General features: G+C 40.7%; 3 protein-coding genes across 8 annotated transcripts; 2 read left to right on the forward strand and 1 right to left on the reverse strand.

Moving 5' to 3' along the window:
• Positions 1 to 567: 567 nt before the first annotated feature.
• On the reverse strand, positions 568 to 16707 carry haus3 (HAUS augmin-like complex, subunit 3). 5 transcript variants are annotated; one of them, XM_051943614.1, is made up of 6 exons: positions 16595 to 16707; positions 3434 to 4480; positions 3105 to 3314; positions 2521 to 2753; positions 1835 to 2120; positions 568 to 1132 (listed from the first exon to the last, which is right to left on the reverse strand). In XM_051943614.1, exons 2-6 carry the CDS (start codon positions 4454 to 4456, stop codon positions 908 to 910), a joined length of 1977 nt encoding a protein of 658 aa, XP_051799574.1. In that variant the 5' UTR covers positions 4457 to 4480; positions 16595 to 16707; the 3' UTR covers positions 568 to 907. The 5 variants fall into 5 exon arrangements, with proteins under 5 accessions (XP_051799574.1, XP_051799573.1, XP_022056454.1 ...); XM_051943613.1 differs by having other exon boundaries at positions 3434 to 4485; positions 16595 to 16701; XM_022200762.2 differs by lacking the exon at positions 16595 to 16707 and adding an exon at positions 5557 to 5669.
• Positions 5710 to 12123, forward strand: ptgr1.1 (prostaglandin reductase 1, tandem duplicate 1). The gene is made up of 9 exons (XM_051943615.1): positions 5710 to 5822; positions 6405 to 6530; positions 6635 to 6680; positions 6817 to 6876; positions 7805 to 7972; positions 10466 to 10739; positions 10837 to 10942; positions 11184 to 11302; positions 11452 to 12123. The coding sequence occupies exons 2-9, from the start codon at positions 6425 to 6427 to the stop codon at positions 11560 to 11562; spliced, it is 990 nt and encodes a 329-aa protein (XP_051799575.1). The 5' UTR covers positions 5710 to 5822; positions 6405 to 6424; the 3' UTR covers positions 11563 to 12123.
• LOC110955678 (prostaglandin reductase 1) lies at positions 5710 to 23673 on the forward strand. Of its 2 annotated transcripts, none has more exons than XM_051943617.1 (9): positions 5710 to 5822; positions 17443 to 17568; positions 17673 to 17718; positions 17855 to 17914; positions 18677 to 18844; positions 22003 to 22276; positions 22374 to 22479; positions 22721 to 22839; positions 22989 to 23673. In XM_051943617.1, exons 2-9 carry the CDS (start codon positions 17463 to 17465, stop codon positions 23097 to 23099), a joined length of 990 nt encoding a protein of 329 aa, XP_051799577.1. In that variant the 5' UTR covers positions 5710 to 5822; positions 17443 to 17462; the 3' UTR covers positions 23100 to 23673. The 2 variants fall into 2 exon arrangements, with proteins under 2 accessions (XP_051799577.1, XP_051799576.1); XM_051943616.1 differs by lacking the exon at positions 5710 to 5822 and adding an exon at positions 16740 to 16860.
• Positions 23674 to 24183: the final 510 nt, after the last annotated feature.

Genomic DNA, 24183 nt, shown 5'->3' on the forward strand with positions numbered 1-24183 from the left:
AAAGAGACAAATTAACAAGTCCATAGATAGCACCGCTTTGATACAGCATGCTCACCAGTTTAGAACAGAATCGTGAAGAACATTAATTACTTCAAGTCCCTGGTATTTTTTTGCTTAAACATCAACAACCCAGCATGCATTTTTCTCTGCTTCTACCTGACTGATTTTGCCTGTCATTATTGGAGGAGTTGTGGTTGCGTCTGGCTCCATGTAGACTCTGGGCCCGCAGGACAGCCAGGATCTTCTGTGCCATCTGAGACAGGGGACCTGCATACAATCTGTTGCTTGACTGCTCCATCTCATACCTAACAGAGTGACTGTTCACTCTCTCTCTCTGTGGACCTTTACCTCTTTGGCTATCAAAGGCCTAAAAAAGAAGAAGGGGGAGAGTTGGTTCAGCACTACTCAGATGTAGTTCAAACAGGCATCTCAAAAACATGTCAACAATACACACCAATGTGTAAAAACATACTGTCCAGGGTCTTTTGCACAGCAGGTTATGCCAAACATACTAACAACTGTGCAGAAACAGCATCAAATAACTTTAAAATATGAAATAAAACTTCATAAAGTTAGGATTTTACTTTATTTAACAGATGACTTAAAGCAAGGAGGAAACAAGAACTTATATAACACCATGAGAAAGAACAAACAGATATAAGACAAATTGATGAGTTTATGAATGTTGGCATGAAACTAACTCTCATTATATAAACATCTCAGCTCATTTTTCCAAGTCGATTAATGTTAATCTCCCACACAAACAAAATGAAGGTAGGCTCACACTTGTAATTAGCACAGATAATGAGTACATGTCTTCAGCTGGATTGCAGTTATTATGAGATCGGCATTGGAAGGTGACGCTGAGCAAACTATAAGCACTCTCCATGTACTCTGGCACATTGTACTACTTTCTTCTCTTTGCAGCCATTTTGCCCTCCAAGTCTTCCACTACTTTCTCCAGCAGCCGAGCATCCAAATGAAAATAGATGTACAATTCCCTTTCAAGCCTGAGGAGGGCATTGCGCTCCAGCTGGGACCGCTTGGCTTTAACTTCCCCCAGGATTTCTTGCATTACTTGCTGCAAACTCTGCAGCTGTGACTGTGCTTCCAGAAGCTTCACTGTCAGTTCCTGCACAGAGAGAAGGAAGATGCACAGACAAAGATATAAATAGAGCACACAAATGAAACTATATGCCACTTGAACTGCATAACTGACAGGTTTAAAACAGCAACTATAACTAGTTATGCAAGGAAGGTCATTTCTTTCACAATAATTGAATGTATAAACATTCTACGAACATACTTACACACACAGTAAACTTCAACTAGCCAGATTACTAAACTTTGTAGAAAAAGAGAGTTAAGTCTTGCAAAATCTACAGTGTGACTTAAGCTTCAACCTAGTAATCGATTACCTGATTAAACTATCTGTATCAACACAGCTTGACTCTGTTGATGGCTAATGACTCAGCAGCTTCCACAAGTGACAGAAAAATGCACTGTATTTTTGTCCAAGATAATTTCTCATTCTTATGCAAGCAGAAATATACTCCTATCACGGTCTAATGCAAAACCTCGTGTAGTGCAAGACCGCAGTTCCCCCTGACAGCCATTTATTGTGCAGTAACTTAGTCCCCAAATGTGTCTATGCAAGTACATGACATGGCAAAAATGTGCAAATGATAATACTGTTGTGCAACCAGCTCCCCCTCAGTAAAAGTGATAAGCATTTTTAAAAATTAACTGACTCACATTAAGAGCAAAGTTCACTCGTTATCATTGCTCACAATGACTGTGCATATAACAAAACAAACAAAAAAAACACACCCACCTGTGCATTTGGGCAAAGGAGCTCCTGGTCAGTAATGGCCATTGGACGTACCTGCGGGCCTAAAACCAGCTGCTGGAGCTCTGTGTACATGGCCCTACGGAGCACCTCACAGTCACCAGAAAGACGAGCTGCTGTGTAGCACTGCTCACGGCAGGCACCAGCCAGCGCATCTCGGCTCTGCTGGAGGCTGCTGGCCAGATCGCAAGCAGCTTGGTCCAATGCTTCATATGTCCGAAAAGGCTCTGATCGACCGTGGTCCGAATCACGGTCAAGTATCTGGAGCAGTCTAAAGAAAGGATTGTATACACAGCACCAAGTTACATTCCAAAGTTAAACAGCCTCTATTTATTCAAGGACATGTCCTAAGTGCAAAGCTGTGAACATAATGTCACAGTATTGCTAATATGAGAGTGTAATCCTGATTTAGCTTTGCAAGCATTTCCACATCACATCACAACCACCAGGGTAAAGTGACTGAGCAAATGAACCAGCTCATCAAATGAATAACATTTTGGTCTTTATATTGTTCTGGCTTTATGATCCACAACAATAAAAAGCAGAAATAATTTGACTTCCATAAGGTACACTAGCAAAACAATGTTTGACATTTGTAAAAGGCTGCTGAAAAGCTCGTGTTAAAATAAAAGCTCTAAAACACACAGGTAGATATAGTCAAATCATCTTACCTACTGAACGCTGCATCCTTGCAGGTGATGATAGGATTGGGTCTGGGGTTGATTGCCAGGTCAGGGTGTGCCAGGGACTCAATCCTTAGAGATGCCTCTTCACTGTCCTTCATCAGTCTGCTGGTAACTCTTCCCAGCTGTTTCTGACATGTCCTCCACCTCCTCAACTCCATCTCCTGAGCCAGGAGGACCAAGTCAAAGGACGCTTTCTGCCGCAGTAAGTAGTCACGCACCTTTGCAGAAAGATCAACATTTCATTTTATTATTGGCATGTTTTAGCTGATTCCTATTTCCACGGTGTTGTGAAATCAGATCCCAGTGGTGGTTCCACGTCCCTCATAAGGCTTGCATAATTCTTACAGCTGTTAATATGCACAGGATCAAAACCAGGCAGTGTGTACCTCATTACAGAGTTTGAGACCTCAATTCTGACATCCTCTATTAGTGCCATCTGACATCTGACCCTGACCTTTTACCTGTCTGTGAGCAAAAATAACTCCTACTAAAGTGTTGCAACTTAGCAAAATGTTTGTTAGTAAAATATTCGAACACAAAGTGAGAAATGGGTGGTGTAAGGGACTAACCTGATCCTGTCTGGAGGTGTAGTAGTCCTGCCTGGCTAGTTGCAGAGCCATGTCTCCCCTCACTACCGGCACATTAAGCAACCTAGCTGACTCCCTAAGAGCAGCAGGTACTGGTCCATGAAGCAGAGCTTCCAGCTCAGCCTCCACAGCCTGCAGTTCCTTTCTGGACACAACCTCACGCACATGCAGTGAAGAGGAGGTGGAAATGCTCTAGTGGAGTGAGCAGAGAGATATGAGAGAGTGCTTCAGAGATGAAGCCATAACAATACACATCCAGAATCATGATGCTGTTCACAGCAGACAAAGAATATACCATATGTCTGCATTACCTTGGTATGAAAAGACTTTTCAGAGAGCCAGTCCAATCCAGCTTTGATACTCTTCTCCTCCGACATGGCTTGCATCAGTTGGTGCTGGGCCACAATATGAGACCACTGAAGTCTGGCCATCTCCGTCCTCCTGCGCTCCACCACGTGATCCTCCCCCCTTCTCCCCTCATGTTTATTCTCTTCATCTCGATCTTCACAAGAACTGAGGTCAAGAACCTGGAGGCGCTCAGAGCAAGAAGTCTCAACAATGTCTGAAATACCCTGGAAAAACTGCTTTTGCGTAAAGGCAGCCAGTCTTTTAGTGTTGAGCTCCTCTTGATGCAAGTAGGGATCCAGAGACATCTGAGAGAGGAGGACAGTGGACCTTTGGGTGATACAGGTGTTTGACTGGACCACAGGTTCTGCTTTGACTATTAGCTTGGCTTCTGGTTGAACTGGGAGATATGAAGCAAGCTTGTTTACTTCATCCACTAGGGCTTGTAGCAATGTGTTGGTGTCAGCATTCTCAGCTCCAATAGCAGCACTGACCTCCTTCAGCTTACATGCAGAGCTCTCCATCTCTGCAGTGAGTCGGAGATCAACATCTGCACGCGAAGTGGCCCCAACCTGCAGCTTGTTATAGCGCCGTTGCTTCAGCTCTTTTTCTTTCTGAAGTGCCTGAAGTTCTGCCTCCAAATCCTCCACGGACAGATCCCCGTCTGCTGCAAACACAGATGACGAAGAAGAAGAGGGCCCAAAGATGCTTGTGCTGCTCCCACTTGAATGTCCAATAGTCTTAAGGACCTCGCCCAAGGCCGTCTCATCCAGAACTGGCTTGCCAGACTTCTGTAGCTCCTTAAAAGCACGCGCCTCTTCCGTGGTGATGACATTGCTCCGGTTGAGGGTCCGACAGAAAAAGCGCAAGAAGTGTAGGTTCTCTGGGGCACAGTCAAACAGCCAATCGAATTCTGAGGCCTTCAGTGATGACGCGCCAGGATAACCTAGACGGCCCAGGGCCTCCACAAACTGCCCACCATCCAACATGTCTAACCTGCGTCACTCCTTACACTGTGCTAGTGAATCATTCAGTAACACAGTGTAGATTAAGGAGGATTAGGTAAAAGGCAAACAGAGTGAGAGAAGATACAGCAAAACAAAATTCTGACCTTGTGTATTGATGTGCATGTTTTTCCCTGAACAGACATATAAAGTTGTGTGCATTACACACTAAGAAAACCAAATGGCAGAAAGCACAAAGTTTTTAGCAGCACTACATGCTGCAAAAATTTCATCTTTTAATACCAAAAATTAGTCTAGAAAAAATTAAAATGTGCATGAGGTAGACCTGTGAACATTAAAACTCGAGTTATAAACTATGTATATTCATGAGCAAGCAGAAAAATACTCTTATCAACATCTTATGTTAATTAATAAGTGTCCGGGTTGAACGATGTAGATTAACGATGTAATTGTGATTGCTCCCACATATTACATTGTGCTCTGACATTTTCGAAGTTAAGCATTAGTTTAGTACCTTGTAAAAGACCACGATATCGTCGAGAGAGTGATTGCCACTAGTTTGTAAAACTATAAATAAGACTGTTTAAACTCTTGGCGTGATGTGCTGTAAAACGTACGAGGTGTGGCTAATAAACAATGAACGATGTAGTATGCACTGACCCATATGTAAGCATAAACAACCACTGAAAGTTTCCATCTGTTCATATTGAATAAAAATCGAAAAACAGCATGTTATTATGTAATTACTAAATGGCGACTGTGCTCTTTGCAAAATGCACTAAACCAGACACTAATAGGAGCGTTAAGGAGAAAGTTTCTATATTAAACATCTGTAAACACTGATCTTCTTAAATAAATTCTGATGAATTAATTCTAGGTGAACTGTACTTAGGCTGAAAACTGAACAGAAACTAAACGAATATGTGCTTTTGTATTTATATACTAACCCTAACCCTATTTAGAAATAGTTAGCAAGCTAGCTAAAGCAAAGTTGTACACTCAGTTACCGGCTATAAAGTACAGCTAACCTTTTAAGCACTATGGCTTTTGTCAGTTGACATTTTCGTTTGTTATCTGGCCAATAAAAGTCGAACTGGTGAACAAATCGCCACCGTAATACTTACAATTGAAGTTAAGATGTCCGTTTTGTTAGCATACCGTCCTAGCCGGATGTCTGCTCGCGCCAAACATCCAAATGGCAGCGTACGTCTTTACGCAGGGCCAGCGCGACGCGTTCCGTCCGACGTTCCAACTGAACTCTCAGCCAATCACGTTCAGAGATAACACCGCATGTCCCGCCCCCTGTTTTCACACGCTTTTATCAAGCTGCCCGCTCCTGTCTTCAGTGTTTTCTCGACTTCTGACATTGCTTTGTGAGGAGAGTTTACTGGTAAGACCTGTGGATAAAGTTTAGAGAGCTTTTTGTGAAATAGCATCATCAGCTGACCTATGCGAACTAATGTTTTAGTATTAAAGGCAAATATTAGGAAGTCTAGCAGTCAGTAGCAGGGAGTTTGCTTTTCATTTTTAACGAGAGGTAGCTTACTTTTTCGAACCATCTTCAAATATTATCCATAGATCATCCATAGAGTATGGTGCTACTTGATAGATGTATTCATATATGATTTTGTGCATTGAGAGCAGTACAAGACATTAGAAAGAAATATAACAGAAAGAACATATCAACTTATTGATATGATTATAGCAGAAAATATGCTGGACTTGCTTCTTCCTGATATATATAATTGAATGTGTGTAAGCTTGTTTGCATACCTCTCAAATTGCAGTTTTTCTAACCACAGTGAAGTCAATGACGGCAAACAACCTGAAGGCAAACTATCAGTTTAACTCCTACAGTAACAATGAACCAGCATTGTCATGAAAAAGTGAAAGGCTCTGTCTGTGTTTTATTAGGGAAGCTACTGTCCTGCCAGCTGTATTTGTAACCCATTTTGTACCACATCTCTCCCAGCTGCCACACACTGAAGAATCATGGTTCAAGCTAAGAAATGGACATTGATCAAACACTTTGATGGCTTCCCAAAGCACAGTGACTTTCAGCTCAAGGAGGAGAAGCTGCCGGAGCCCACAGATGGACGTAAGATGACTTTATTTCACTCCACTTTAGCTTCAAGAGGAATACACACTATTCTTCTTTCTCAAATGTTAGTGCACACTTCAACAGTGCCGCTTTGTTTTCAGAGGTGCTTTTGGAAGCCGTGTTCCTCAGTGTTGATCCGTACATGAGGTGAGGAGGGAGGAAGATCACACATACTAAATTATTGTCGTAATATATTATTAATATGGTATATTTCATTAGTTTGTGCTCGTTTATTAAGCTGTTTATTATTAAGATGTTTATCATGCATTGTTGGTCTCACCAGGCCATTCAGCAAGTTTGCCATGAAGGAAGGAGATGTGATGATAGGAAGTCAAGTGGCCAAGTAAGCAACACAAACACACCAGAAATGTCTTTATCTGTCATGCCGTACCGTACATTTCTGATGTTTTCTGAAGCAGAACACAGTCTTCACCTGCGAGTAATTACTGTAACCTTTCAATAAAGAGCGAAAAATGACCAACATTCTTGGCTTCCCGTTCAGACACGTAATCTGTTGCAGTGGATTATTGTTGTTGATAAATGTGTAGGAAAAATTACTCGCTTTCCAAAGCGCTTCAAAAGAAATTGTTTAAAAGCCGCATGTTGCATGTTTGCTTCAGTTTCTAGTGTGCATCTGCAACATGGTTTGACATGCAGTTGTCAGGGTTACAAAACCCCACATAAACATCTGCACAGACATGTTCAGAGGAGGAGGATAATACTCTGCTTTGCACAATAATTTGATTTGTTTTGATGCAAAGATGTATAATTAGAGAGTTAGATATTCCTAAAATCAATGACTGTAGAATCCCTTACCTTAGTGCAAGGTCCAGAATCTATGAAGATGGAAATATTTTCATTTTAACACTTGAAAAGTTGCTTATAATAAATCATACATCACTGAAATTTACACTTGCACCATATTTGTGCAACTGAAGTTCCCTGATCACACATGTGTAACTTGTTAGTCAGAGCAGGATTTCCAAACTGGCTGTGAAATTACAAATTGTGCTTGCAGGTACATGCCTTACACTCAGGTTTTTGGGCAGTTCAGATAAATTTCCCACTTCCAGCTAAAGAATGTGAAAATCTTCTACTTATGTTATTCTGTATAGTAATGCCTTTACATCCCAGTCATGCAGTGGCCAAAAACATAGTTTTGAAATGAGGTTTCTTACAGAATCTTTAGGTTACTTTTGCGTAAACGGAAGCAGCAGCAAGTGGGAAACACTAGACTGACAGATGACTTTTCTTTCTGTGTTTTCCTGTAGAGTGATCCAAAGTAAAAACAAAGCCTTTCCTGTGGGCAGCCATGTAGTGGCTAACTGCGGCTGGAGAACCCACACCGTCTGCAATGAGAAGGATTTCGTTCCGCTCATTACTTCCTGGCCAAAAGATATCTCACTGTCCCTGGCTCTGGGTACAGTCGGCATGCCGGGGTAAGACAGATGTTAAGGTTTATGTGTGGGTAGTGGCAATTTGACAGAACCAGATTTTTTCTTTTTTGTGTAAGTTGCTTCTGCAAAATGTGAACCTCAAGCAGAGATAATGTAATGACAATTCTTTGTAAACCCATTTGTTCTAATCGGGCTCAGAGTGTGCTCCCACAAACAGGACATCTGAAGCTTCATTTGACTCTTTTTCTGCATAAAATAGTCCCATCACGTTTCACCTGCTTCAGCCTCGAGGAGGAAGTTGTTATCATGGAGAGCTATAATAAATATAAACATTTATTACAGTAAAAAGCCACACTGTTACTCCAAATAAGGCAAGGTAGGAATGCGGGTGGATAATAATTAACCAAGTAGGTTTGTATGTTTATTTTTTTCCAATCACTGCTGGTGTTTGTGACTACAGCTGCAGAATAGAACTGTTAAGCTTTTCTTTTCAGCCATTTAAGCATAATACTCAATAAGTGCCTTTCGATCCGACACTGTCTCATCATCAAGGATACGTGGAAATCACTTTAGTTTTGGGCCAAATAATACTGAGAGGAAAGTTGAATATTTACCCATTATCTGCACTACTAGCAGTGTAAAACAGCTCAACCTCATTTCTGCATCACCAAGTAAATCTGTGTAAGATCCAGTGGCAACACGATGCGTACAATTTGCTTACTGTAACTAAACACCTTCATTTAGCTCAACAGGTTCCCTGATAATATAAAATAGAGACTCGATATCGCTCATAGAGAATGTCCTCTGAACAAGAAAAATACAATTCTGGGGCAGGTTCGTTCATGCGTTTCCACAGTGATCTAGCAGGTTAAAAGCAGCCTTCATGACATTAAAAACTCTGCCTTTAGGCTCAATACACCTCGCTAATTAATCTCACTTCGTAACTCACCTGTGGGTTCTATGTGGAAGCATTTTTTAGACGACAAGCGCCTCTTCAGGCTTTTATCACAGCTGGATGGATAAGAAATTATCTCTGTGGAATCTGAACTACAAACCGACAGCACATGAATTTTATTTATACCAGCTTTACAAGATACAGGAATTCAACTAAAAGGACTAAAAGTTAATAAGTAAAGAGACACTCCCATGTTCAAATACAGTCAACTTTGCCTGAATAAATATTACAGAGGATTATTAACTGATGATAAGTATTATTGTTCTCGTGTTGATGTTTGATAAAATTAGATTCAATTTCCTTGCTTGCCATACCAGTCAAAGGTTTGGACACACCTTCTCATTCAATGATTTTTATTTAATTATTTTCTCCATTATAGATTAATACTGAAGACATCAAAACTATAAAAGAATGCATGTGGAATTATGTTGTAAACAAATAAAGTGTTAATCTTCAGGATTAATCTACAATGTAGAAAATAATACACATAAACAAAAAGCATTGAATGAGAAGATGTGTCCACGTTTTTGACTGGTAGTTTGTGGTTTTTTTTTCAAAGAAACAGGGAACAGACATTGGTTTTCTCTTTTATCTTGAGTAAATAAACGTGGAAGGATCCAGATGTTATTATTAAAGTCCTGATGACCTCCATATGGAAGCAGTTACAAGGAGTTTATATTATGAAGACCTCAAGGCTCCAGTGGAATGTAGACTTTTAGACAGAGGTGGAAGAAATATTCTGATCTTGTACTTTAGATAGAAGTACCAATACTCTGGCATAGAAATGATAAATATAAGACATACATTTCAAAGTTATACATAGGTACAAACACAAAATTGTTAGAGTTGAAATATACTTTAAGTATTAAAAATACAAGTATCATGATGCAGAATGGCATTTTAGAATAAGGTATATAATTATAATTATTGCTGCATTATTGTGTTTATCAGTTTACTGTTGAAACTGGCAAAGGTGCTTATTTGTAGATTATCTGCTGGGTGAACACTACAGTTTTATGTTAATCTATACTATTCCATCATTAGTTGATTATACACTACCGTTCAAAAGTTTGGGGTCACCCAGACAATTTCATGTTTTCCATGAAAACTCACTTTTATTCATGTGCTAACATAATTGCACGAAGGTTTTCTAATCATCAATCAGCCTTTCATCACCGTTAGCTGACACAATGTAGCATTAGAACACAGGAGTGATGGTTGCTGGAAATGTTCCTCTGTACCCCTATGGAGATATTCTATTAAAAATCAGCTGTTTCCAGCTAGAAAAGTCATTTACCACATTAACAATGTCTAAACTGTATTTCTGATTCATTTAATGTTATCTTCATTGAAAAAAAAACTGCTTTTCTTTTAAAAACAAGGACATTTCATAGTGACCCCGAACTTTTGAACAGCAGTGTAGTTTCTACTGTTAATTAAAAAATGAAAGCTACTGAACAAATGAAAAGGAGTACAAAGTACAATATCTGTCTCTGAACTGTAGTGAGTAGAAGTACAAAACAGGAGAAAATGGAATTCCTCAAAGTACAAGAACTCAGAGAGTCTTTCTCCCTCTGCAGGCTGACTGCTGTGTACGGGTTAGAGGAGGTCTTAGAGCTGAAGCAGGGGGAGACCTTACTGGTGAACGCTGCTGCTGGGGCAGTGGGCTCTCTGGTGGGACAGATCGCCAAGATCAAGGGCTGCAAGGTGGTGGGTTCAGCGGGGTCTGATGCCAAAGTAGCCTACCTCAAGGAGCTGGGATTCGATGTGGCTTTCAACTACAAAACAGTGGGCTCTCTGGAGGAGACCCTGAAGAAGGCTTCTCCTGAGGGATACGACTGCTTCTTTGAAAATGTGAGCACTGCTGGTGTACTTTCGCGCTTCTTGATTGTTTTATAAATTCTCTCCTGACATTGTTTCCCCTTCCTGACTGCTTCTGTCTCGATTTTAGGTGGGAGGCCCTTCTTCAACTGTTGCTTTGGCGCAGATGAAGACCTTTGGAAGAATAGCTGTGTGTGGAAATATTTCCACATACAATGACACTGCACCCCAGACAGGTATCTGCTTCCTTACTTTCCTTTTCTTTATAAATATTTATATTTAATCACTGTAACTTGATGCCTGCTTGTGAGAGATGCAGAGAAATGCAGTTAAACCAGTTTTTCACTAGAGGGCGACATTGTGTTGCTAAAGTTCTGTAACAGCTGAGCAGCAGACATTCATTTTAATATTCATTTGTGTTCCATCACCCCTCACTGGAAGCTACTTTGGATTTGACTTTAACCATCTCTCTCTCAGGACCGTTCCCCCAAATGGTCATACTAATGAAGGAGCTTAAGATGGAGGGCTTCATGGTAAACAGGTGGATGCACAAGAATGAAGAAACCCTCAAGAAACTGATGGCTTGGGTGAAAGAGGTTTGTGACCGAGAACTGTTTACTCTGATGCTGACCCAAATTCAGAATATTTCTTGTGTTTTCAGTCAAGATTTAAACTACCATTACTAGGGTTATCCTCGTTTCTGCTTAAGTATAATCACTGTGATTTATTTATTCCGCATCTGCAGGGCAAAGTGAAGTATCCAGAGCACATCACAAAAGGCTTTGAAAACATGCCAACTGCTTTCATGGGGATGCTGCGGGGAGAAAACACCGGCAAGGCCATCATCGCAATCTGAAGTGAAATGTTAGTTCAATGCAGAAGGATCACTTTACTAATAACTGACATGATTCGCACATGAAGGATGAAGTACTAGACATAGCACTAATTAAACAGCTTCATATGAGTGTCTCAACGGAGTTTTGTAATCACAATAAAACTACAAATGAGCAACTTGGGGCTCTGATCTTACAGCTTAGTAATCTTAGCATTACATCCTATGTCACTGTTGGAATTAAATCTTCTCCAAATATTGTTTTTTGGTAGGGTTTAATCAATGGTAAAGCTCACAGCAATGAATGAGATATACATTTTGAAACACTAGCAGCAGTTACGGCATTTTGGCAGCTTGGAAAGCCACTATTGTCACTGTTCAGGAGAGACCAGAAGGAAAAAACTCCAGTCAAACGATGCAAAACTGTTATTCTGTTTTGCCAGCAAGTCCCTGAATGAGAAGTGTGCATCTGTTGCTGATACATTTACAGATTATTTGCTGTAATATGCATTACCATATGTATTGTGTTTACTGCAAGCTTTTGCATGGATAATTAAAAAAAATTGGTGCTTTTTCAGCTGAAAACTTTCACGTGCTGGGCTTTATGTTATCTATACAGTGTGATATAAATGAATGGTAGTGTCTACAGATACGTACCCGTAGCCTGTGGCCTACGGATACGGCACTTTCCCTTTCCATAAATATTAATGAGCCATCTGATGAACGCGCTTCGTGATTGGCTGGTAATCCGACAGACATAAATATTAATGAGCCGGTTTGGTAATCCGAGTGATGAAGGCGCTTCCGTGATTCGAGGTGAATCTGCATGCGGAGCGTGTCATGTCAGTCATCTGCTCTTCAGTGACCTTAACGGGTCCGTACCTCTAGTACAGATGCTACGGGTACGGGTCCGTACCTCGACCATCAACCAATAATAGAGTAGTAAATTTAAGATTTAAAAATCATAAGTCTCACAATCGGGAAAACACACACACACACACACACACACACACACACACACACACACACACACACACACACACACACACACACACACACACACACACACACACACACACACACACACACACACACACACTTTGTAAATTGCTGTCCCAACACTTCAGGAAGGACACAGTACCTGAAGAACTCTTCAACTTTGGGAATGATGCTGTCCCAGAGTTCAGCATCAGGCAAAATCCTCTCCACAAAGATGTCATTTTTGTTCCACACTACAAAGTCACAATTATCAGCACCTACAATGTGAGGCTGAGCCTGTACTTGGTAGTAGTATGCATGGTTCTTGTCCAGAATTACATCATCCTCATTTTTGATGAGACAGAAACCCTCAGCTCCAGAACACAGGCGTAGATCGGCCTCATCCTGTCCGCTGTGTGGGCACTAAAAATTCACAAAAGAAAAAAGTCATCTGCATAGCATTCCTTGTTCAAATTTCCAGTTCCAAGATATGTTAGTTTCTCTTATGCACATGCACCAAAAATGTTAGTTTTATGTTTTTACAACATGTATGAGAACTTCAACTTTGCATAGCATTAAAGTCACTTTTCTCACAAATCCCAATTCCATTAGTCATAGGTCTCAAAGCAAATATAACTGCTTTTTACTGTTATTGAGTGATCACAGCATGAATGATAAATGTGTACTGACAGTCAATAGAAACTTTGAGGTAGAAATGTACGCAGAATTCTACTTGTAGGGGGGTTGTAATTATTCATTGTGGATTTACTGATGATCTAGTGCCCTGGTAGTTGAGATAATGATGAGTTGTCATTTTGTCATGATTCATTGCACATGGGTTGGTCACTTTGCAAAAGTGAACCAAATACACACCAAGCAATACTCAGTGACTATCTGCACAATTTGAGAATGGGTTTTGAAGGTCTGTATAAAGGCCCAAAAAAGGCCACCATTGTTAGTCCAGTGAACAGCATCATGCCGCGTCTATCACATGAACGTCGTCTCCGGGCACTGGGTATGGTGGAGGCCGGTTTGAGCTGCAGTGATGTAGCCAGGCGTATGGGCTGTTCCCAACCCACAATCAGAAGCCTGGTCCAAAGCACGCGCCGACGGACTGCTGCCTGCATCGAAGCAAATGGAGGCCATACTCGGTGTTGACTGTTGTGACTTTGTGTTTGCCAGGTGCCGTTTTCTTTTGTGAAATTCTTTATTTTGAAATCATTCTTGAAACTTTAGATTTTTGTTGCTGTATGCCAATATGCTAAACAAATGCTTCATATGAAGAAAATCCAGTTTTGGGCTTCAAAATAAAAATGATGTTGAAAAATATGGTCTCAAAGTTTTTAATGACTGTCAGTGTACAATTGTGTATTAGTGGCAGGCATGAAGAAAATCTTTTTTTTTTTTATCATGATGAGCTTTCATGATTTAATTTTTTTTCGTGATGCCTGGCCCTAATATGCCAGTGTATAAATGTGTAGTACATGTCCATACTGAAGAAATAAATTATACCTTTATCTCACAAATCCCAGGTCCATGACATGCACATGTTACAACTCCATCTGGTGAGGCTCCCATGTATGGCCACGTTGGATTCAGCCTAACTCCAGTATCCATACAGGAGAAACCCTCATGGTCCACACTTATCAATCTTTCATATTGTTTTGTCGCTGTTGCCACATATTTGCATCCATACCTGCAATGCACAACAGTTATAACAGAGAGAGAATTGAACAGACAAAATTAGTTACTGTTTTTCTTTTAATTCCACTGCACTGGTTTACATCACTGTATTCCTGATCTCAAAATTTGAACATACTTCTAGCCAGCCCTAACATTTGCATCAGACTGCGAGTTGTGGATGTCCTTACCTAACCCTCACATTTCCCTAATAAATACCTTGTTGCAGCTGTAGAGAACCTGTGTGCCTCTGGGTAGCATATGGACTTGACCAAGGACTTTGATGGTTGTGAGAGACTAGTCTGTAGAACCTGCTTCAGTTTAGAGGCTGTTATTCTTCCTGCTCTTTGGCTGAACCAGAGTTTTGATGAGCTTTGGTTTCTGGTCTCTTCCTCTACTGCCTGGACCTGGGCCTGAGTAAGCTCTTCGAGTCTGAAATCCATGCATGCTTTCTGCAACTCTGTTGGAGATAGCTGCAGTGTCTCTGGGGTCCTATATGCAGTTAGTGGTTTAGGTAGCTTGCAAACAGACTTTGGGACAAATTCTTAGTAATATGGGGCCCTGGACATCAGCGCTGCACTTCTTGGGGAGTTTGTGTATAATTCTTTGAAAAACTGATTATAAGTCTCAGATCCTCGCTCCACTCTTGGACACTGGACTAAAGGTCGCTCTGTTTGTTGCTCACCTGCAAATGTGGAAAGAGTACTGAAAAAATTCACTACTTAAGTGAAAATTATTTAAAGTGCAAGTAAAATGACGACTTCAGGAAATTACTCGATATCTCCATTATCTGTAGTTTTTTTTTTTTTAAAAGTAGTCAATTTAAAGTAACAATCAATCAATCTTTATTTGTATCGCGCCAAATCACAATATACATCGCCTGGTGTCAGCATTCTCAGCTCCAATAGCAGCACTGACCTCCTTCAGCTTACATGCAGAGCTCTCCATCTCTGCAGTGAGTCGGAGATCAACATCTGCACGCGAAGTGGCCCCAACCTGCAGCTTGTTATAGCGCCGTTGCTTCAGCTCTTTTTCTTTCTGAAGTGCCTGAAGTTCTGCCTCCAAATCCTCCACGGACAGATCCCCGTCTGCTGCAAACACAGATGACGAAGAAGAAGAGGGCCCAAAGATGCTTGTGCTGCTCCCACTTGAATGTCCAATAGTCTTAAGGACCTCGCCCAAGGCCGTCTCATCCAGAACTGGCTTGCCAGACTTCTGTAGCTCCTTAAAAGCACGCGCCTCTTCCGTGGTGATGACATTGCTCCGGTTGAGGGTCCGACAGAAAAAGCGCAAGAAGTGTAGGTTCTCTGGGGCACAGTCAAACAGCCAATCGAATTCTGAGGCCTTCAGTGATGACGCGCCAGGATAACCTAGACGGCCCAGGGCCTCCACAAACTGCCCACCATCCAACATGTCTAACCTGCGTCACTCCTTACACTGTGCTAGTGAATCATTCAGTAACACAGTGTAGATTAAGGAGGATTAGGTAAAAGGCAAACAGAGTGAGAGAAGATACAGCAAAACAAAATTCTGACCTTGTGTATTGATGTGCATGTTTTTCCCTGAACAAATATATAAAGTTGTGTGCATTACACACTACTAAAACCAAATGGCAGAGAGCACAAAGTTTTTAGCAGCACTACATGCTGCAAAAATTTCATCTTTTAATACCAAAAATTAGTCTAGAAAAAATTAAAATGTGCTTGTGGTAGACCTGTGAACATTAAAACTCGAGTTATAAACTAAGTATATTCATGAGCAAGCAGAAAAATACTCTTATCAACATCTTATGTTAATTAATAAGTGTCAGGGTTGAGCGATGGAGATCAACGATGTAATTGTGATTGCTCCCACAGATTACATTGTGTTCTGACATTTTCGAAGTTAAGCATTAGTTTAGTACCTTGTAAAAGACCACGATATCGTCGAGAGTGTGATTGCCACTAGTTTGTAAAACTATAAATAAGACTGTTTAAACTCTTGGCGTGATGTGCTGTAAAATGTACGAGGTGTGGCTAATAAACAATGAACGATGTAGTATGCACTGACCCATATGCAAGCATAAACAACCACTGAAAGTTTCCATCTGTTCATATTGAATAAAAATCGAAAAACAGCATGTTATTATGTAATTACTAAATAGCGACTGTGCTCTTTGCAAAATGCACTAAAAATTTAACAGAAACTAAACGAATATGTACTTTTGTATTTATATACTAACCCTAACCCTATTTAGAAATAGTTAGCAAGCTAGCTAAAGCAAAGTTGTACACTCAGTTACCGGCTATAAAGTACAGCTAACCTTTTAAGCACTATGGCTTTTGTCAGTTGACATTTTCGTTTGTTATCTGGCCAATAAATGTCGAACTGGAGAACAAATCGCCACCGTAATACTTACAATTGAAGTTAAGATGTCCGTTTTGTTAGCATACCGTCCTAGCCGGATGTCTGCTCGCGCCAAACATCCAAATGGCAGCGTACGTCTTTACGCAGGGCCAGCGCGACGCGTTCCGTCCGACGTTCCAACTGAACTCTCAGCCAATCACGTTCAGAGATGACATCGCATGTCCCGCCCCCTGTTTTCACACGCTTTTATCAAGCTGCCCGCTCCTGTCTTCAGTGTTTTCACGACTTCTGCCATTGCTTTGTGAGGAGAGTTTACTGGTAAGGCCTGTGGATAAAGTTTAGAGAGCTGTTTGTGAAATAGCATCATCAGCTGACCTATACGAACTAATGTTTTTGTATTAAAGGCAAATATTAGGAAGTCTAGCAGTCAGTAGCAGGGAGTTTGCTTTTCATTTTTAACGAGAGGTAGCTTACTTTTTCGAACCATCTTCAAATATTATCCATAGATCATCCATAGAGTATGGTGCTACTTGATAGATGTATTCATATATGATTTTGTGCATTGAGAGCAGTACAAGACATTAGAAAGAAATATAACAGAAAGAACATATCAACTTATTGATATGATTATAGCAGAAAATATGCTGGACTTGCTTCTTCCTGATATATATAATTGAATGTGTGTAAGCTTGTTTGCATACCTCTCAAATTGCAGTTTTTCTAACCACAGTGAAGTCAATGACGGCAAACAACCTGAAGGCAAACTATCAGTTTAACTCCTACAGTAACAATGAACCAGCATTGTCATGAAAAAGTGAAAGGCTCTGTCTGTGTTTTATTAGGGAAGCTACTGTCCTGCCAGCTGTATTTGTAACCCATTTTGTACCACATCTCTCCCAGCTGCCACACACTGAAGAATCATGGTTCAAGCTAAGAAATGGACATTGATCAAACTCTTTGATGGCTTCCCAAAGCACAGTGACTTTCAGCTCAAGGAGGAGAAGCTGCCGGAGCCCACAGATGGACGTAAGATGACTTTATTTCACTCCACTTTAGCTTCAAGAGGAATACACACTATTCTTCTTTCTCAAATGTTAGTGCGCACTTCAACAGTGCCGCTTTGTTTTCAGAGGTGCTTTTGGAAGCCGTGTTCCTCAGTGTTGATCCGTACATGAGGTGAGGAGGGAGGAAGATCACACATACTAAATTATTGTCGTAATATATTATTAATATGGTATATTTCATTAGTTTGTGCTCGTTTATTAAGCTGTTTATTATTAAGATGTTTATCATGCATTGTTGGTCTCACCAGGCTATTGAGCAAGTTTGGCATGAAGGAAGGAGATGTGATGATAGGAAGTCAAGTGGCCAAGTAAGCAACACAAACACACCAGAAATGTCTTTATCTGTCATGCCGTACCGTACATTTCTGATGTTTTCTGAAGCAGAACACAGTCTTCACCTGCTAGTAATTACTGTAACCTTTCAATAAGGAGCGAAAAATGAGCAGCATTCTTGGCTTCCCGTTTAGACACGTAATCTGTTTAAGTGGATTATTGTTGTTGATAAATGTGCAGGAAAAATTACTCGCTTTCCAAAGCGCTTCAAAAGAAATTGTTTAAAAGCCGCATGTTGCATGTTTGCTTCAGTTTCTAGTGTGCATCTGCAACATGGTTTGACATGCAGTTGTCAGGGTTACAAAACCCCACATAAACATCTGCACAGACATGTTCAGAGGAGGAGGATAATACTCTGCTTTGCACAATAATTTGATTTGTTTTGATGCAAAGATGTATAATTAGAGAGTTAGATATTCCTAAAATCAATGACTGTAGAATCCCTTACCTTAGTGCAAGGTCCAGAATCTATGAAGATGGAAATATTTTCATTCATCACTCAGGTTTTTGGGCAGTTCAGATAAATTTCTCACTTCCAGCTAAAGAATGTGAAAATCTTCTAATTATGTTATTCTGTATAGTAATGCCTTTACATCCCAGTCATGCAGTGGCCAAAAACATAGTTTTGAAATGAAGTTTCTTACAGAATCTTTAGGTTACTTTTGCGTAAACGGAAGCAGCAGCAAGTGGGAAACACTAGACTGACAGATGACTTTTCTTTCTGTGTTTTCCTGTAGAGTGATCCAAAGTAAAAACAAAGCCTTTCCTGTGGGCAGCCATGTAGTGGCTAACTGCGGCTGGAGAACCCACACCGTCTGCAATGAGAAGGATTTCGTTCCGCTCATTACTCCCTGGCCAAAAGATATCTCGCTGTCCCTGGCTCTGGGTACAGTCGGCATGCCGGGGTAAGACAGATGTTAAGGTTTATGTGTGGGTAGTGGCAATTTGACAGAACCAGATTTTTTCTTTTTTGTGTAAGTTGCTTCTGCAAAATGTGAACTTCAAGCAGAGATAATGTAATGACCTTTCTTTGTGAACCCATTTGTTCTAATCGGGCTCAGAGTGTGCTCCCACAAACAGGACATCTGAAGCTTCATTTGACTCTTTTTCTGCATAAAATAGTCCCATCATGTTTCACCTGCTTCAGCCTCGAGGAGGAAGTTGTTATCATGGAGAGCTATAATAAATATAAACATTTATTACAGTAAAAAGCCACACTGTTACTCCAAATAAGGCAAGGTAGGAATGCGGGTGGATAATAATTAACCAAGTAGGTTTGTATGTTTATTTTACCAATCACTGCTGGTGTTTGTGACTACAGCTGCAGAATAGAACTGTTAAGCTTTTCTTTTCAGCCATTTAAGCATAATACTCAATAAGTGCCTTTCGATCCGACACTGTCTCATCATCAAGGATACGTGGAAATCACTTTAGTTTTGGGCCAAATAATACTGAGAGGAAAGTTGAATATTTACCCATTATCTGCACTACTAGCAGTGTAAAACAGCTCAACCTCATTTCTGCATCACCAAGTAAATCTGTGTAAGATCCAGTGGCAACATGATACGTACAATTTGCTTACTGTAACTAAACACCTTCATTTAGCTCAACAGGTTCCCTGATAATATAAAATAGAGACTCGATATCGCTCATAGAGAATGTCCTCTGAACAAGAAAAATACAATTCTGGGGCAGGTTCGTTCATGCGTTTCCACAGTGATCTAGCAGGTTAAAAGCAGCCTTCATGACATTAAAAACTCTGCCTTTAGGCTCAGTACACCTCGCTAATTAATCTCAGTTCGTAACTTACTTGTGGGTTCTATGTGGAAGCACATGAATTTTATTTATACCAGCTTTACAAGATACAGGAATTCAACTAAAAGGACTAAAAGTTAATAAGTAAAGAGACACTCCCATGTTCAAATACAGTCAACTTTGCCTGAATAAATATTACAGAGGATTATTAACTGATGATAAGTATTATTGTTCTCGTGTTGATGTTTGATAAAATTAGATTCAATTTCCTTGCTTGCCATACCAGTCAAAGGTTTGGACACACCTTCTCATTCAGTGATTTTTATTTAATTATTTTCTCCATTATAGATTAATACTGAAGACATCAAAACTATAAAACAATGCATGTGGAATTATGTTGTAAACAAATAAAGTGTTAATCTTCAGGATTAATCTACAATGTAGAAAATAATACACATAAACAAAAAGCATTGAATGAGAAGATGTGTCCACGTTTTTGACTGGTAGTTTGTGGTTTTTTTTTCAAAGAAACAGGGAACAGACATTGGTTTTCTCTTTTATCTTGAGTAAATAAACGTGGAAGGATCCAGATGTTATTATTAAAGTCCTGATGACCTCCATATGGAAGCAGTTACAAGGAGTTTATATTATGAAGACCTCAAGGCTCCAGTGGAATGTAGACTTTTAGACAGAGGTGGAAGAAATATTCTGATCTTGTACTTTAGATAGAAGTACCAATACTCTGGCATAGAAATGATAAATATAAGACATACATTTCAAAGTTATACATAGGTACAAACACAAAATTGTTAGAGTTGAAATATACTTTAAGTATTAAAAATACAAGTATCATGATGCAGAATGGCATTTTAGAATAAGGTATATAATTATAATTATTGCTGCATTATTGTGTTTATCAGTTTACTGTTGAAACTGGCAAAGGTGCTTATTTGTAGATTATCTGCTGGGTGAACACTACAGTTTTATGTTAATCTATACTATTCCATCATTAGTTGATTATACACTACCGTTCAAAAGTTTGGGGTCACCCAGACAATTTCATGTTTTCCATGAAAACTCACTTTTATTCATGTGCTAACATAATTGCACGAAGGTTTTCTAATCATCAATCAGCCTTTCATCACCGTTAGCTGACACAATGTAGCATTAGAACACAGGAGTGATGGTTGCTGGAAATGTTCCTCTGTACCCCTATGGAGATATTCTATTAAAAATCAGCTGTTTCCAGCTAGAAAAGTCATTTACCACATTAACAATGTCTAAACTGTATTAAACAAAAAAACTGTTTTTCTTTTAAAAATAAGGACATTTCATAGTGACCCTGAACTTTTGAACAGCAGTGTTGTTGTCACGGCTTAGCGGGTCGGACCCGAGCAGAGAGCCACACTACCAAGGCTGGTTGGAAAGAATGTGCTTTATTGTAAGGGAGTGAATAGTGGCTCGGTGGGGGGAAACCAGGGTGCAGGAGCGGGGAGCGGCTGACGTAGTGGGGGGCTTGGCCAGGTGGGTCTGGAGGCTCCGGGAGGTGACGAGCAGCAGGCTTGCTGCTGTGGGTCTACGAGTGGTTGGGAGGGAAGCAGGTCGGGGGGGGTCCAGGCAGGAACGGGGGGTCCAGTGAGGGGGAAACCGGTGACGAAATGGTCTGGGGAGAGCCGGAGGGGAAGGAGGACAGTGGGGAACCCGGACAGCTGGGTCTAGACAAGGGGCAGGAGAAAACAACATAAGAGAATGGCAGGAACTCAACAGATTTTACAAGAGGCTAGAGAGCAAACTGAACTGTGCAGTCTTTGTTCAACAATCTTGCAGGGAGTGGAAGGATGAGCCGGTTCTTATTGCTGAGGTGAGTAATCAGAGTGATGTCTGTCAGCTGTCCGGGAGCCGTAGAGGTGGTTGATTGCCTGAGTGGAGTCAGCTGGGAAGCTGAACTCCACTCAGGCACCGAGCTGTAGAGGGAGAGACAGGGCAGAGGAGCGGATGGGAGACAGAGAGAGAGACAGGGGCAGAGGAGCGGATGGGAGACCGGAACAGGAGAGGGAGAGGAACAGGAGAGGGAGAGAAATAGAAACCAGATGGGAAAGGGGGTATTGGGGATGTCAGGTGGGAAGGACGGTGGTGAGGAGGGAGCCCTGACAGTAGTTTCTACTGTTAATTAAAAAATGAAAGCTACTGAACAAAGGAGTACAAAGTACAATATCTGTCTCTGAACTGTAGTGAGTAGAAGTACAAAACAGGAGAAAATGGAATTCCTCAAAGTACAAGAACTCAGAGAGTCTTTCTCCCTCTGCAGGCTGACTGCTGTGTACGGGTTAGAGGAGGTCTTAGAGCTGAAGCAGGGGGAGACCTTACTGGTGAACGCTGCTGCTGGGGCAGTGGGCTCTCTGGTGGGACAGATCGCCAAGATCAAGGGCTGCAAGGTGGTGGGTTCAGCGGGGTCTGATGCCAAAGTAGCCTACCTCAAGGAGCTGGGATTCGATGTGGCTTTCAACTACAAAACAGTGGGCTCTCTGGAGGAGACCCTGAAGAAGGCTTCTCCTGAGGGATACGACTGCTTCTTTGAAAATGTGAGCACTGCTGGTGTACTTTCGCGCTTCTTGATTGTTTTTTAAATTCTCTCCTGACATTGTTTCCCCTTCCTGACTGCTTCTGTCTCGATTTTAGGTGGGAGGCCCTTCTTCAACTGTTGCTTTGGCGCAGATGAAGACCTTTGGAAGAATAGCTGTGTGTGGAAATATTTCCACATACAATGACACTGCACCCCAGACAGGTATCTGCTTCCTTACTTTCCTTTTCTTTATAAATATTTATATTTAATCACTGTAACTTGATGCCTGCTTGTGAGAGATGCAGAGAAATGCAGTTAAACCAGTTTTTCACTAGAGGGCGACATTGTGTTGCTAAAGTTCTGTAACAGCTGAGCAGCAGACATTCATTTTAATATTCATTTGTGTTCCATCACCCCTCACTGAAAGCTACTTTGGATTTGACTTTAACCATCTCTCTCTCAGGACCGTTCCCCCAAATGGTCATACTAATGAAGCAGCTTAAGATGGAGGGCTTCGTAGTATACAGGTGGATGCACAAGAATGAAGAAACCCTCAAGAGACTGATGGCTTGGGTGAAAGAGGTTTGTGACTGAGAACTGTTTACTCTGATGCTGACCCAAATTCAGAATATTTCTTGTGTTTTCAGTCAAGATTTAAACTACCATTACTAGGGTTATCCTCGTTTCTGCTTAAGTATAATCACTGTGATTTATTTATTCCGCATCTGCAGGGCAAAGTGAAGTATCCGGAGCACATCACAAAAGGCTTTGAAAACATGCCAACTGCTTTCATGGGGATGCTGCGGGGAGAAAACACCGGCAAGGCCATCATCGCAATCTGAAGTGAAATGTTAGTTCAATGCAGAAGGATCACTTTACTAATAACTGACATGATTCGCACATGAAGGATGAAGTACTAGACATAGCACTAATTAAACAGCTTCATATGAGTGTCTCAACGGAGTTTTGTAATCACAATAAAACTACAAATGAGCAACTTGGGGCTCTGATCTTACAGCTTAGTAATCTTAGCATTACATCCTATGTCACTGTTGGAATTAAATCTTCTCCAAATATTGTTTTTTGGTAGGGTTTAATCAATGGTAAAGCTCACAGCAATGAATGAGATATACATTTTGAAACACTAGCAGCAGTTACGGCATTTTGGAAGACATTTTGGCAGCTTGGAAAGCCACTATTGTCACTGTTCAGGAGAGACCAGAAGGAAAAAACTCCAGTCAAACGATGCAAGATTGTTATTCTGTTTTGCCAGCAAGTCCCTGAATGAGAAATGTGCATCTGTTGCTGATACATTTACAGATTATTCGCTGTAATATGCATTACCATATGTATTGTGTTTACTGCAAGCTTTTGCATGGATAATAAAAAAAACATTGGTGCTTTTTTAGCTGAAAACTTTCACGTATTGGGCTTTATGTTATCTATACAGTGTGATGTAAATGAATACGTGTTCTGCTTTTACAGCATGATGAAACAAGGAAAAACAAATCGACAGAAGATGCAAGCTCCTTTCACTCCTAAAATGGGTGGAGTCCAGATAATAGAGCAAACACTGTTAACCCGCTGCTGCCAGTTGCAGCTTTTTGTTTGATGAAGAAATGGGCTGTATTTTTAGATGCCCATTTGAATTTCATAAGGTTGTGGTGGTGCTGAGAGCCAGCTCCATGGTTACATGGCCGGCTGTGTCTCTGTTATTGTTTGTAGCTCAGGAGACAACAGCAAGGACACCTTAGAGCAGAAGTGTAAGACTTTGTGTATCTGTAAAGGACTTTTAATGCTGGACAGGTCTACTTTATATTTACTAATACAAAACTGTTTAATCAGAGTTACATTACAATATCAATCTCAGAGCAACATGTAAATGATCACAGGTTTATATAAACATTTAAGATGTAAATTATTGTA

Source organism: Acanthochromis polyacanthus, chromosome 23 (assembly GCF_021347895.1).
Source record: "Acanthochromis polyacanthus isolate Apoly-LR-REF ecotype Palm Island chromosome 23, KAUST_Apoly_ChrSc, whole genome shotgun sequence".
NCBI classification, from domain to species: Eukaryota; Metazoa; Chordata; class Actinopteri; family Pomacentridae; genus Acanthochromis; species Acanthochromis polyacanthus.

Coding starts and splice junctions, on each gene's coding strand:
- haus3 (XM_051943614.1), bottom strand. CDS start 4,456: ATGTTGGATGGTGGGCAGTTTGTGGAGGCCCTGGGCCGTCTAGGTTAT. Junction 2,754..3,104: donor ACACCTCCAGACAGGATCAG/GTTAGTCCCTTA, acceptor CTTTCTGCAAAG/GTGCGTGACTACTTACTGCG. Junction 2,121..2,520: donor AAGGATGCAGCGTTCAGTAG/GTAAGATGATTT, acceptor TCCTTTCTTTAG/ACTGCTCCAGATACTTGACC.
- ptgr1.1 (XM_051943615.1), top strand. CDS start 6,425: ATGGTTCAAGCTAAGAAATGGACATTGATCAAACACTTTGATGGCTTC. Junction 6,531..6,634: donor GCCGGAGCCCACAGATGGAC/GTAAGATGACTT, acceptor CTTTGTTTTCAG/AGGTGCTTTTGGAAGCCGTG. Junction 6,877..7,804: donor ATAGGAAGTCAAGTGGCCAA/GTAAGCAACACA, acceptor GTTTTCCTGTAG/AGTGATCCAAAGTAAAAACA.
- LOC110955678 (XM_051943617.1), top strand. CDS start 17,463: ATGGTTCAAGCTAAGAAATGGACATTGATCAAACTCTTTGATGGCTTC. Junction 17,569..17,672: donor GCCGGAGCCCACAGATGGAC/GTAAGATGACTT, acceptor CTTTGTTTTCAG/AGGTGCTTTTGGAAGCCGTG. Junction 17,915..18,676: donor ATAGGAAGTCAAGTGGCCAA/GTAAGCAACACA, acceptor GTTTTCCTGTAG/AGTGATCCAAAGTAAAAACA.